This window comes from Pelmatolapia mariae, linkage group LG4, assembly GCF_036321145.2.
Source record: "Pelmatolapia mariae isolate MD_Pm_ZW linkage group LG4, Pm_UMD_F_2, whole genome shotgun sequence".
NCBI classification, from domain to species: Eukaryota; Metazoa; Chordata; class Actinopteri; order Cichliformes; family Cichlidae; genus Pelmatolapia; species Pelmatolapia mariae.
This window is the reverse complement of record NC_086230.1, coordinates 24,932,654-24,947,500: the sequence shown is the minus strand read 5'-3', so window position 1 is coordinate 24,947,500 and position 14,847 is coordinate 24,932,654. Positions and strand designations below refer to the sequence as shown.

Below are 14,847 nucleotides of genomic sequence, written 5' to 3'. Positions count from 1 at the left end.
CGTGTCAAATATTAACGTGCAAGGCAGCTGGACGTGGGCGGGTGGGGGTGTATGTGCACCCTGATGTATGGAAGCTGTACTGTACGAGGCAGAGGGGGAACCGCGCTCAGCCAAACAGCCAGCTTGCCGTGACCCCCCCCAGTTCAACCCCGCACCCCTCGACGCTGTGACCCCTGATGTTGTTGGGGCTTGTTCATCCGTCACTCTAAAGAAGGCATTGTATTGAAAGGATGTATTAATAAGACAAAAGCCCCCATTATCCCCATGTGCACCGGAGTTAATCTTATGGGCTTGGGAGATAGACTTTTCAGTGAAAACTAGCTCATAGCTTCAACAAGCATGACCTTAACTGAATCTCGTGCATTGTTATGGGTGGTTTAGAGTGTGAATTAAGGCGGAAATGTAATTTGAATACACGTTAATAGTACGATGCAGCTGAACTGCAAGTAAGTGGACTGAATTTGCATATCCGGATTTGAATTTAACGAAGGTTTTCTTATCATGCATGCTGAGAGCATGCTGACTACACAGCACATATTGTTCCATACTGACTGCACAGCACATACTGTTTCATACTGACCAAATGAGTAATCCCTTAAGTGAAGGATATAGGTGTCAGCAGTCCAGTAGACATCCTGGGAGAATCCTTAAGTTAAAGTAAGATAAGATGATAAGCTAGAGCAAATAATGTTTATTGCTCAGATAAAAGCCTCCATCCATCATGCTCTGTCCTGTGCTTGGTCTGGGTCAGTGTGTCGGTCTACGGTGCGGTGCTCATTAGGAGGCTGTCTGAAAGTACAAAAGTATGTGGTCATATTATCTCGAGGACCAGCTGAAGAAATGCCGTGAGAAATCAGCGTCTGAAAATGTTGAATAGCTTGAAGCCGGGTGAAATTAAGTACACATCTTGCTGTGATAACATCGAGAATAGTTGTGAAAAGGAAACACAGTCAGCAGCAATAGGGTCACCCTATCAAGTGTTGCACAGGCTGTCAGCAGGGTCATTGATGCAGGTGTTGCGCAAGACCGACTTGGTTTGTTTGGTGCATGCATGACCACCTGTGGACTCAGGTGTGTTTCCCAGCATGTCTTGGATAGGGCATGACACAGCCATCCATCCATCTGTGTTTGTCCCATGCGACCACATGGCTCATTGCACGTGAACAACACCCGCCACAGGCCTGACTGGTGCCGGGCGTCTTCGCTCACCCATCCCCTTCCCCATCCCCAGGCCTTGGCAGGAGTAACAAAAGGGTCAATCAAATTACTGGCTAAATGCCTTTCACAGAGTTGAAGCACACATGGTATTAGTCTTAACAGTCTATATAAAGGAACCTTAAATGTTTTATGTTAAACTGTAGGGACATTTACACAGACCAGCAGCCCATTACCTCATGAGTTCAGGATCTGTGCGATGCTGACCCAGCCCACTGTGCTCAGTGGCCCTCTAGACTGCTGTAATGGGACCCGTTTCAGTGGGGACCGCCAAGGATAGCGTGAGAAATGAAGACAAATAGATGGGCTAAATAAATAAATAGATGTATAAGTGGATGGACGGATAAATAAATTAATGGTAATTTAGCAGTGGGAACTCAATTTGTGGGATTTTTTTTTTTAACGGAACAGGTCACTAGGGGGATAAAGTCGGGGATGGGCGGTGGGTGGGTGGCGTTGATCCCTGAAGGATGCTCAGATTTCAGTTAAGGCCTGGGAGCAGTCCACTAATAGGGAGCAGCAAGAAAGCTTTTCTTTGAGGAAGCTGTCTTTCCTTTTGTTGTCGGCGCTTTATTCAGTCAGATCAGGCTCGTAACAACAATAAAAGATCAGAGACATGACCTGCCAGAGGCGCCCTGTCTTTTACCTGGTTCAGTAAAAGCAGTCAGAGGTCAATGCATACATTTAAAAAGAATAGGAACCATGTCAGATAACGAGGGACAATGCCTGTGTTTATACTCCTCTGTTGGGATTTCTCTGTGATATTAATAGTGGTCTGCGGATAGCCATCTGGTTTCTACGCGCTCATGCTGGTAGTCCTTTTTAGTGAAAAACACTTTCCTTGGGTGTGGCAGCTGGAGCAAAATAAACGACTTCTGTTCGCAAGCTGCCGAGGCGCAAGTCACAACACACAGCTGACAGCATGTTGCTATATGATTCACAGCCAAAGCTGGGAGTGCCTCAGATCAGAGAAATACATGTGGTGCGCTTTGCTTTTAGCCTATTTTTTTTTAAGCTACAAATGATAGAAGGATGTGCTTGCTCTTTGCTGACACCTATTCACTCCAGTTAAAAATAATTATTCTTATGAAAAACACATTTACAAATATGGATTTTATTTTGTTGGGGGAAACAATAGCTGTGGGTATTTTAAAATGCTGTTTCAATCAGCGAAAGAAACCATTAGCTTTAAAGACTCATTACATTCCTTTTCCACTTGGACAAACTATGAGACCCCCCATGACCAGGCCCTGATGCTTGTAGCAGCATGCCAGGATTTCCTGACACTTTCTGGTGTGGATAAGTCTGTTCCAATTCTCCTGCAATTTCAAGCTTGGACGAGCCCATGCTCAGATGCTGCCAATAAGTGGCAATGCAAAAAAAAAAAAAGGTTTTCAGGACAAACTTGCAACATGGGTCTTTCAGAGACAATGACGAATGGATTGAATGCAGGGTTTCTGGTTACTCCTGTGGCTTTGGATCGGTCTTTAGATTGGACAGCGTGATTTATGAACTGAAAGGCAACAGCCTCGTACAGTCTGTCCTCGTGGCAGGCTTAATTAGTGTGGTCATGTCGTGGTTTTCTCATTTCTGATCCTTTTCAGGGCTCGCTCTTGCGCGATCTTGGGGCAGGTACATATGAAGATGCTGTTGTTTTGGAGACCTCCTCCTCCTCTTTCTTCTTCTCTCTTGGAAGTCTTTGTTATCCGGTCAGCTTTGTTTGTGCAGCTGGACAACTCGACAGGATTACTTCAACACCCCACCTCCCCAGACCCAGGAGGAAGCTGGAGACAGTTTTCTTGGGTTTTCAATTGCCCTGTTCAGCCAGTGAAAGCCTCCTGAAGCTGTTCCTTTTGTTTGGAACTGAGAGTTAATTCGCTCTCTCTCGTCCTAATGAGCTTCTTTGGTTGCTAGGTTTATGTTATATCCACTCACAGGCTTTAAAAGTAAGACAAAATGGCCAACTGTGAGGGCATTTTTATTGAAACTAGCTATTCAGTTTATTTATCCTGTAAATGCTTCAGCTTAAGTCTTTCCAAGCTGAAAGATATGATGGACTTAACCTACAGCCAAACACGAGCTGGGTCATGATGGAAGCCAGAGAGCTCCAATTGAATAGACAGACGGGGCAGAAGTGGATGCCGTTTATTTAAATGATAACTGCTCAGACATGTTCATTTTAGATGCGCCTCGTCTAAGTCAAAGTCAAGTAGGTGCCTTCTGCTGTTTGAAGAGTTCCACAACAGCTACACTGTTTGCTGTTTTTACATATTACGCAGTGGTAAGCCACTTTAACCAGAGCCAGGATATAAAGCAGTATAATTTCATAAAGCAAAATTAGTAACTGCTGAGTTTATTTATTTAAAAAATGCACTCATGTAATGCCTACAGTATATAAAGCAGAACTTCAAAACTGCCAAAACCGTGTAACATTAAACATCCGTGGCACACATTCGCAGGTCACAAGTATTTTTATTCGCGTTTTGACATATGATGCACTCATGCTGGGGAGATTTCAAAGACATAAATGCTGCCATTCAATGCAATCATTCCTAAACTGTATAAAATACTGGGATACAAGTTAGGGCTGTGTGGACACAACAATGTTCCCTCTCTAGGCAACCGTGTTTTTCTCCATAAAACAGAGCTATGGTTAATGGACCTCTGTTTGCCAGAGGAGTCTGGAGTTGTTTTCCTACACTCGATCATAGGGAGGGATGGAGAGCCACTGTCAATTTATCAACTTATCAGTGGACACTAGACAGGAGCAGTCGGGGTGGCTTTGTGGCTCTTTGCATTAGACTCTGCAGACATTATTGCGGTTCATTGTGCAGTGAACCTTTTTTGGCTTTTCTGATTATGGTCTGGTGTACCGTGACTGTTTGTTATGATGTGCAGTGCACTGCAAATCACTGCAACATCTGTGGAACAAACAGTCACAGTGTCGCAGTCACGGAACCCTCTGCACTACCAATCAACACAAACACATGCATTGATATACACAGTCATGTCTCGTGGTCACTAGCACCGGATGCATTAAATAATCTCAAATTCTCTCACGGCATCTGCGCAGCTACCAAGAGAACGTGAGAAGGGGTGGAATTGAAAGTCTAGAAACAGGATATAATAGGAACAGGGAGCTGGGACAAAAGATAACTAAAGAGGGCTGAAAACCTTTCATTAGGAGGCACCTTATTGTAAAAAACAAACAAACAAAAAAAAACCCAACTATGAGATGGTGTTAGAGGAACATGGTGATTGAAACTTAAGTCACTTAATTTTGCTCTCACACATGAGGTTTCTCACAAGTGGCCAGCCAATCCTGACCTCACTTCTCTGCCTGCGTTGCATGGCATTGCCTGCACGTACATTGCTGGTTTAAGCTGTCGTACACAGACACACACTCACACAAAGACACACAGAGACACTCACAAAAAAAAAAAAAGCTGTGCAAAGTGCAGAGATAAAAAAGCAGAGCGCATATGTGATGCACACATGTTCAGCATCTCTAAGAAAGGCGCCATGTGGTTAACACTACCTTACCTTCAGACACGCACACCGACAAATTCTGCGCTTTGCAATTTTAAAAGTGGTTTAACCATATCACATGTTGAAGGGTGAATTCTGAGAAGTGTCTTATAAAATTTCCTGAGATTTTGTATTTCAGAAAATCATAATCTTTAAGCGTGTATTTAAATAATAGTGCTATTTTCTGAAAAGATTAAAACATTATACTCATTTGTGTATTGCCTGAGAATGTAGTCTATTGGTGCAGAGCTACACAGTTCTGTAGAACTGATTGCGCGCTGTGTGCTGTAATGAAGTCTTTAATAGGGGGCTTTAAGAACATGTCTGCTCCAGATGTGCGCTAAATAAATCCCTCTTGATGTGCATTTGATCACCTCTTTGTGGCCTCGTCTTTTGATCTCTGTGGTGAAGTTTAAAAAATACGAGGTGGGTTGAGGGGTGTCAGAGTAAGGATTATGTGGTTCTGAAAATCGGAGAGCCGCATGAAAGGAGAATATGCAAATATGAGGCAATATAAAAACATGAACAATTTGAAAACGAGACGTAAGTTGACAGGGATGGTCTGAGGGCGACCGTATTACAGTAATTGCCTCTCAGGCGCCAACTTTGGAGATCCCCCACCCCCAAGTAGAGAGAGTGGAGCACGGAGAGGACAGCAGCAGTGGGGGTGGTGGTTATAGCTCCCGAGGCTGCATGATGCCCTTCTTTCTGCAGCTCTTTGTCTACAGCTATGTTCACTTGGTACCCGAAGAACCCTAAAGCACACAAACACCCACGATATATAAAGCATTATCAAGCTGCAGAGACTGTGATGTGACTTCAGAAAGGAGCAGAAAAATGACACAATAAGACGTGAACTCAAAATGCTTTTTGTTTCACACTGAGCTGTCTTGCCAGATTGCGACCCCCAGAAGAGGCTGTGCCCAAACTGTCAAATTGTTTGACGAGCAAAAGGGTAATCCCTAATTATATGCCAGATCTCGTGTATTGGGGACACCAGCTCTCCTATATCTAGGCGCTTATATGAGGTTTTAGTGGCACGTGATTAATGTTGGTGTAGTAGCAAACAAAGAGAGACGAACATTTGCTATTTGGAGCTAAAATTAAACCTAAAACATGGTGTGAAAACTCAAGTAGGAACTGTTTCATCTTTCAGTAAAATGGAACTGCTGTGTGTTTTGTCTCTCACTTGATGCTATGATGCAGGTATGACACCGATACTAATGTGTGCTAAATACTTCTGTGTTTTGTTAGTGTTTTTATGACAGAAGGGGATGTAATATATAGATGTCTGTGACATAGTTTAGCAAGCTAGGTATTTCCTCGCCATGTTTTTTTTTTTTTTTTTGTTCTGTTAACGTTGTTGTTCCTCAGTTCAGTTCCCCTCCACATAAACAGTAACATGTTGCAGCAACTATCATATTCATCCAGTCTGTTGTGCCTCTTGATCGTGTTACTGGGCTTGCTAAAAGCCTACTTTTTTCGCATTTCCACTTGCTTTAGTTTTCATGCGTAGCACCGTTGTGATATGCTGGTCTTTTGAAAACAACAGATCCAAAAGCAACTATATCTGCCACTTTTCCACTTGTCTATCCTCGGCCCAATGTGTCCTGCTTATGTGAAAGTTTGTAAAATCACCGACAGACTGTCAGGGTCTGTGAATTTTACTGATCTGAATTTTGCTGCTCTCCAAAAATATCAGCTGTCTCAACTGTCAAAAACACTCTCCTATCTTTGTGACTTGCTCTTGACTGAAATAATAAAGTGACAAAAGATGAAAAAGTGTGCATAACACCTCAGCTACTAATTAAATCTTTCTGCTTGTACACACAGGTTAATTTGTAACACGTAACATGTTTCCCTTTGAGGTCAGCACACCACGAGTAAGAGGCCTCTCTCATGACAGGAAATTGAGGTTGTTTACGCTCAACTGACCCCAAACCAATTTATTTTTAAATGGTTTACTTCTTTATTTTCACAGCTTTTTTTGCATCCGTCTCATTGGTGAGTTTGTGTGCAGCGGCGCATGAAAGAGAGGGGAAAATAAGTTCGAGCAGTTTTTTTTCTTGTTCTTTTTTGTTTTTTTTAAACTTTAAATAAGGGAAGCTGTCCCTAATTTCGTTTAAAGTCTGGGACAGTCATGTGACAGCAACACCGTGCATCCTCCTCTTTCCTGTTAAACCATGAAACTGGGATAAATGCCTTTTCCTGGAAATTGCCAGCAGACAATCAATAGCGTTGCTGTGCTGATATAAAATGATTTTCCTCATGGAGGCCTGGCGGTGAATGATTGATTGATTGGTAAAGAGGCACTGGAACCATCTGCCAGCACACACAGTCCATCCTGTGTTTTTCTTTTTTCTGTGGGCTGAGTGTGGGGTCTTGGTGGGCTCCTGTGTGCAATGGTTTATGTTTTGACCTGTCAGTGTAAAGAGGAAGGCTCCTATGTCATCACTGATCAAATTTAAGAAAGTCAAAAGTGTAGAAAAAAAAAAACAGAACTCTGTAAGCATGGTTTAGTCACTTCCTTTCAGCATCTGTGGTAGCAGTGGTGAAACCTTGTGGTGCAGCTAGGTGTTTTTTCTCTCCCATGTCTGGCATGTTAACACTTGACATTGGGGGGAAACTCTGATATTTGCTGTGCGTTGCATGTGGAATTTTCCCTCTAAGAATCTCTGCTCACACCTCCGCGGGATGTTCACACCTTTTGCTTTTAGTTCAGTCGAGATAAAAACAAAACAAAACACATATACAAAGATCTTTGTTACTTTAACGTGGTGATCTTCATTTACAGTAGAGCAGGTAGAGTAGAACGTGCATGTGGGAAAGTAAGGAAGCAAGATGTAAGCCACTCTGGCTAAAATTTACAGCTAATCATACTCACATTTTAGATTAGCACTGATAATTAACACGCAAGAAACTGAACAGGAAAGAAAAAAATAACGGCAACAGAGGCTTCCTGTGCACCCGTGATGGGTTACTTTGAGATAGATCACATTTCATATAAGAAACGAGAGCTTAGGTTTGAGAATCCACACATTAACTTTTTCATATTATAGAGTTTAAAAAAGACATGTGAAGACAAATGAACAGTAGAGGCTGAGTATATGTTTCCACTACGGTATCTTGCTCGCAGGGAGTGCGAAAAGCAAATGGAGAAAGATGTGTCACAGGATGTCTCCGACCACAAACAGTTCAACAGTGAAGTGCGCTGAAGGATTATTTGAAGTAAACAGTAAACATATTTGAGTGCAGCCATGATAAAAGTCAAATATAAACTTTCTCAATTCACGGTTCATCGTTGTTGTTGTCTGAAATGGTCTTTAACGAAATCTTTTTGTGTTGTTGAGGTTTAGCATCACTGTGAGTTTCAAATGCTTTCCCCCTGGTGAAAATGGAGCCAGGTAGCAGAAGGTTTAACAAGGAAGTGAGGCTTTGTTTGTTTTCTGGTGCAAACTGGGACTTGTGTGTTTCTAATGAAAAACACCTGAAGCTTTTGTTCAACCGTCAGTGCCACGATGAAGACAGAGCTCTGTCTCTTGTTAAAATCCAACGAGAACAAGAGTCTGCTTTCAAGAACAACCCTTTATGGACCAAGATATATACAGGCCTGTTGGACTTATTTTGTAATTTAAGCTGTGAAATAAGTGTGAAATAATATTTCTCATCTTTCAGACACTATTAAGCAAAAAATGCTCATAAGTGTGAAAAATTAAGGCTTACATGGTAAAATCGGAACCTTTTTTTTCTGTCCATGTTCACTCAAAAGTAGCTTGCCTTCCGCTATCATGATGCATCACGTATCCCTGCAGCACTAAATAAAGCTTTAAAAAAAATTCAGTGTCAAATTCTGCTGCATGCATTTTCTTGCATGTGCGGTGTGAAAAGTATGCATAGCTGTGAAGTATCACAAACACTGTAATGCAGAGAAAGGTGCATTACGTGAGAACCTTTGCATCATTTCTGAGTTTATGAGAGATATGTGGAATTATTATGATATAGATCTCAAAGCTCTCTGATAGGATATCCTGCCACAGGTATCTGTCTCTTGTTTGGCTTCCTTTGTCTCGAATTCACGTGTTGCTTCTCTGCCAGCGTTTGTTTCATCACCTGCTCTTGCACCTTGTTGGGCCTTTGCTGTAAAATCCAGACAGGATGTCATGTTGTCTTTCGGTAACCCATGCTACACCTCCACCTTTGTGAAAAACAAAACTAAATTGTCGTCATTCCGATGGAAAAACATCAAATATCTGTATTTCAAAAACCTGCACGCGCTGAACATGTGTTGGAAGCAACCTCAGATTAAATTTTTAATCTATAATGACTTGAGGGGGCGTCAGAGAAAAGTTGAGAGTAGGTTTCCATGACCCTTCACCTTGAATCAATTTAAGTGGCACTTCTGCATGTGAAAGTTAAAAGTGCATGCATTATGTTTAGATGCTTTTGTAATGTATTTTATTGCACAGATGCATTTAAGTGCAGAAACGTGCACATAAGCAGAAATGTGGTTTATATGTGGTATTAGAAATATATTTGAATATAGTCCGACTTTTCTACTCTTCCTGTAATGAATTAAAAAAAAAAAAACTTTCAGAGAGTTGGGAAATTTAAATCTGATATTAGCCAGTTAATAAAATGACTAGAATGATTTTAGTATATCTTTTTTTAATACTACTCTTATAACATTACTTGTGATTATTATTTCAAGTGTTCAAATTCTTCTGCTATACTGTAGTCTAAAAGAATTGACACATTGGTAGTCATGGTATGACAACACTTTTTAGCACTGTCACCCTTATTGTGGAAGTGTGACAGTGCTGTCTGGGTCAAATACTTCAACAAAGGGGTGGGAAGGCGGGGGTTCACGGGTGTTGGCCAGCCAATGTAGAAACATCTGAGTGATATACTGTATTGCAGGTAGAGCGACAGGGCAGGGTTGCTCCGAGACGGTGTACTCGGCAAACCAGCCCGTCAAGTTTTCCCACATGAAGTGAAATCCCTTGATGACAGTTGCCAAAAACTCCTTGGTGACAGGCGGACCTTGAGCTGTCTACACAACAGATAAAAAGAGCGCCGTCCCGAAAGGAAAAAAAATGACAGAGCTGAGAGAAAAAAGTCAAGGTGAAACAAAGCAAGCCCATTATTTTATTTTATTTTTTATCCATTAGTAGACAGGAGACTGCAGAGACACAGAGGTTCTTTTTCATGAGTAAATTCATTATAGGCTGCAATAATACAACCTAATATAATTACCCCAGTGCAGATGCCACATGTGCTTAAGCTCAAACACTCCTATTTGTGTCTATTACTGGAGCTAAAAGGGATGGGGAGGAGCCCGGCTTTTCTGATAGCAGTTGGATAAGGGAGTGCTTGGCTGTAAATTTCTGCTATGATACAGTTGCCGTAGCCAAATGGAAGCATGCTGTCCCTTTATTAAGGCTGAAGGCCAATGCTATCCACACTGAAGGAGACTATTGTTCTTTGTTCCTGCTTAAGGAAACGGTGTGTTGGTTATTACTGGCAGCCTATAGCAGCTGTGCGCTGAACCTGTCTGAATGCAAGGAGGATGCTTTGCAACACTACTGTCACATTTAGCCGAGTGTGTTACAATGGATTTCTGTGCATGTGCAATGCATCGCATTGATGGGTTTGTGTATGTATGTGCACATCACAGCGATGTCTCAGATTCCTGCCTTTGTGTCCAGATGCCGTTCCACATGCATGCTCTCTCTGTCTGGCTTTGTCTTGTTCCTTCTTTATCTTTTAGGCTCCCAGGTTTAGATTCAAAGCCTGCTAGAACAGAGGAGAGATCCAGGCCCAGTTTCCACTCATTTCTTCTTTAGCCAACACTTACCTCAGTTCTCCCCTTTCCCTAGCAAAGACAAAGACGCATCAGTGTTGAATTACTCTGAAAGCGAGTCTGCAGAGAGATCATATTTCTTTTGACAGGTTTAAAACACCGGCTCCACCTCTAATTAGATTTCCAGAGCTTCCAACCTTCCTTTATTTTAGATCCTGTAACTGCGGCCCATTTTTATTTTGTTGTTGTATAAAAAAGTAATTTGAATCCATTTTAGTGGTTCACACTGGGACTTTTTTTTGGCGTTTCATTATAAAACTCTCCTATTAGTTAAATTTTTCCGCAGCAGTTTTCATAAAACTAATGATATTCAGAAATCGTTATGTAAAAGTGTGGTGTAGAGATAAGACATCTTGTTTTTTCAAATCTTAGGAAAGCCCCAACTCTTTCCTTTCTGGTATCTATTTGATTAGTTGTAAAACGTTTGGTTGGAAATGGGTGGCTGGTGCTTGTCAGGATGAAGAGCTCTGGCTGATTCGCATGCTATGCTGAAGTTTCAAGAGGTAACTCACTGGAGTGGAATGGTCTGCTCCCCACAACAATGCTGTGTGTTGACAGCAGAGTGCTTGGACAGGGTTAGTGGAATGTCCCCTTCAGACTGGGAGTGCAGCCCTTTGTCTAAGCACCAGCCCTAACAAAGCATTTATTCTTTCACCTGAAGATGATCTCTGCTTGTGGAGGTTAATAACTAAAGTACTTTTTTTTCTTCTTTAGGTTAGGTGCAAAGTCTTTCTGCGAGTTTACTTCTTTTCCTTGCAAACTGCAAGGTTTGCCTTTGTGGTTTAAATGTAGCACCCAATTCTTTATTTTTCATCTGTTTTGCTGTAAAGCAACTCAAGGATTTCTGACAATAAAAGGTTTTATTTTTGAAGCTCTTGTTTATCGCCATCTTACTGTTGCTGGGTTATTACAGTCAAAGTAAGAATTTTCTAGTTTCCGCTGTACTTAACATGTTTCCTGGATACTCTGTTTTGCTTTAGGTTTTGACTTTGCTGAATACATGGCTTTGCTAAAAATATAAACTTTGTCACAGTTTATTACATCGATGCAACAACATTTTCTTTGTCAGTAATCCAGGCCTTCTCTCTTTCTTTGTGTTTGCAGGTGACCCACATAGAGCTTCTGAGACGTGACTGTAGGACAGTCTCCCTCCCAGCATCCTTCCTGTCCTTCACTTAAAGGCAGAAACTACTGGCATAGACGCTCTGAACAACACTGTGTGAATGAATCTTAGTCGTAAAGCCATTATGCATTGCCACCCTGTCACCATGGGGAGTATATATTCCCAGTACTACAATAAGACTGTGATTCGCTTATACTACATGTATGCTAAAAACATGACCGTGAATGAAATGAACGAAGAAATTGAGAAAAAAAAAAAAGAACATCCCTCCAGTCTCGAAATATTGATCATCATCCTTTGCACATTCATCATCCTTGAGAATCTGATGGTCCTGACTGCTGTCTGCCGCAACAAGAAGTTCCATTCGGCTATGTTTTTCTTCATTGGCAACCTGGCATTCTCTGACCTGCTTGCAGGCTCAGCATATATAGCCAACATTTTTCTATCAGGGGCAAAGACATTTGAGCTGTTCCCAATACAGTGGTTCATCAGGGAAGGCACAGTGTTCATTGCTCTGTCAGCTTCAGTCTTCAGCCTGTTGGCAATAGCTATAGAGCGCTATATCGCTATCACCAAGGTAAAGGTGTACGGCTCCAACAAAACATGCCGAATGTTTCTGTTGATTGGAGCCTGTTGGGTTACCTCCATCCTTCTCGGAGGACTCCCCATCATTGGCTGGAACTGCATCTGCAACCTCCCTGAGTGCTCGGCAGTATTGCCACTTTACTCTAAGAAATACATTGTGTTTGTCGTCACTGTTTTCAGCCTCCTACTACTCTCTATTGTCATCCTCTATGTGAAAATCTATTTGATTGTACGCTCCAGCCACCAGGAAGCAACCAACTCACAAGCCTATTCCCTTTTGAAAACGGTCACAATAGTGCTGGGAGTCTTCATTGTCTGCTGGCTGCCCGCTTTTACAATTCTCCTTCTGGATTCGTCCTGCAGCATATATTCCTGCCCTATCCTCTCCAAATCAAGCACCTTTTTTTGCATTGCCACTCTGAATTCTGCGCTTAACCCAGTGATCTACACGCTGCGCAGTAAGGACATGAGAAGGGAGTTCCTCCGTTTGATTTGCTGCTGGGGCGTGCTGCAAAGTGGGCGGCCTTCTGAACGTTGTCTGGTCCCTCTAAAGAGTTCCAGCTCTCTGGAACACTGCACCAACAAACTTGAACACCAGAAAATGCCTATTATGAAAGAATGCACCACCTGTGTTTGATAGGGTCCAAGGATATCATGTGTATTAGTGTGAGAAAGAGAAACAAGCTAGCACGTCCTGGATCTAAGACATGTGGGTGAGGCTGGGACAAAGCTGTCTTTGAGACACAGACTTAAATCTCCCATTACAATTGATACTGTGTGAATTTATAATCGGTATGCAATTAAAATCACCCATGCAGCTGGTGTAAAAATGCAAGAGGAAACCAACGTAGTAAGTGAGAAACCAAAACGTTCTCATGGGTACTTTTCTCGATTGTGGAGCAAACCATTTTCACTTATATACCTATGATCGTGTTCATCTTTTAAATGTGTTAAACCCTTTTAAAAGCCAAAAATAATGTGCATAATATCATAGTTATGTAATAGCTGTTTGGGACTTTCAAGAACTGTGTCAATGCAAAGCTTGCAAAATTGCACTTTGTAGTTTACTGTAGAGATTTTTGCCCTGTGTAAGATTAAACCACATTACTCTTCCTCACTGAAATATGTATGCATTAAGCTTAAAGTTGCATCACTCATTATTTACAGAGTCAGTGGCAGTGGTCAACTGAAACAAAATTACTAAGTAGTCCTTTGACAAAACCAGGACTATATATTCCCTATATAACCGTACCTTTTGATAAACTACAACAAACTTGTGTAATCTGCTCACATTTAATGCATGAAACTCAGACTGTAAGAGCTAACGTGTATGATATACTCCAGATACGGCTTCCATCACTAACACCCCTTCCCTCATTTGTCCTCATAATCTGCCCCTCTTGCTTTTACTGTTGTCTTTTGTATCTAAACAGTTTCCGTCGAGGAAGGCCTAATCAGAATGCACATTTCCTTAAGGGAGTAGGCACAGATGGCAAATTTGACTCAATAACAGCTGTTTAGCAGCTTTAACTAAAAGAACAGATGCCCTTGCAGTGTTGTAGTAACATAGAATCAATGTGCTGCCTCTGTTTGTGCCTTCCTCATGGGGGCAAAAGGCTGAATGTATGTATGAAGTGTTCGGGGCATGTGCCCCATTGTCGACAGTATTATTGATCATCATTTGGAATTACAAAGTCATTGACAAACAGAGAGTGGGATAAACAGGGTAGATCACTCTTACTGTGAATTTTCAAACAGCACCATGAACAAGAATTTGTTGTGAACATCTTGGTTTAATTTGCAAACCATAAGCCGTGTGCAAATAAAGATCCAAACCCGTCTCATGTTTCACAAGACCCCTCACCTTGTCTACAAAATAGGAGAAGATCCGGTTTCAGACGCACGGGAGGTATCTGCCCTCCTGGGAGGTCAGCTTCATCCTCGTTCCCTGACATCCTACAACACGCAACTTCCCTCAGTCATAGGAAGTCCTATTTTTTCAGTGTCCGGTTCCTGTTGTTTAGGTTTACTGTAACCTTCTTCCCATGGACACACAATTAAAACTCTTCCCCCTGTCAGTGTTTTTATTTTTTTTATTTTTTATATTGACTTCTAAATTTAGATGGACACGCACTTTGGCAGCTTCCGTGATGTTTCCTTTCCCCCATTTTTTTTTTAAAATCTGTGTACCTATGAGTTTGCCAACTTTTATGTTAAATATATAAATAACTGTGTATGTTTTGTAAGTATGTATGTGTCTTTGTACAGTATGTATGACTTTGTTTTATGCAATGTCTTGTGTGCAATAGTTGTGTGTGTCCAGTAGCACGCTTCCTGTATTAAACTGGTACAATCTGAAACACTAATAGGTACATGCCTTTTTGTTAATTTTTAATTCCAGTTTTATAAAAATAAATGAAATACTGAAAAAAAGTGTGCGTGTGTAATTTTGAGCTTTAATCATCCAGTGTGGCAGCTGCAACTTTTCTGCATGTCCTGAGTTGCCTCTTTTTTTTTATTGTGAATCCATCTGAGA

General features: G+C 41.5%; 1 protein-coding gene across 1 annotated transcript in view; it reads left to right on the top strand.

The window, feature by feature from the left end:
* Positions 1 to 14,731, top strand: part of s1pr2 (sphingosine-1-phosphate receptor 2) — a 15,684-nt gene extending 953 nt beyond the window's left edge. The window contains exon 2 of the mRNA XM_063472091.1: positions 11,708 to 14,731. Coding sequence (XP_063328161.1) covers positions 11,827 to 12,948 — 1,122 coding nt within the window. The 5' untranslated portion in view covers positions 11,708 to 11,826 and the 3' untranslated portion in view covers positions 12,949 to 14,731. The remainder of the gene's footprint in view (positions 1 to 11,707) is intronic.
* The last annotated feature ends 116 nt before the right edge of the window (positions 14,732 to 14,847 follow it).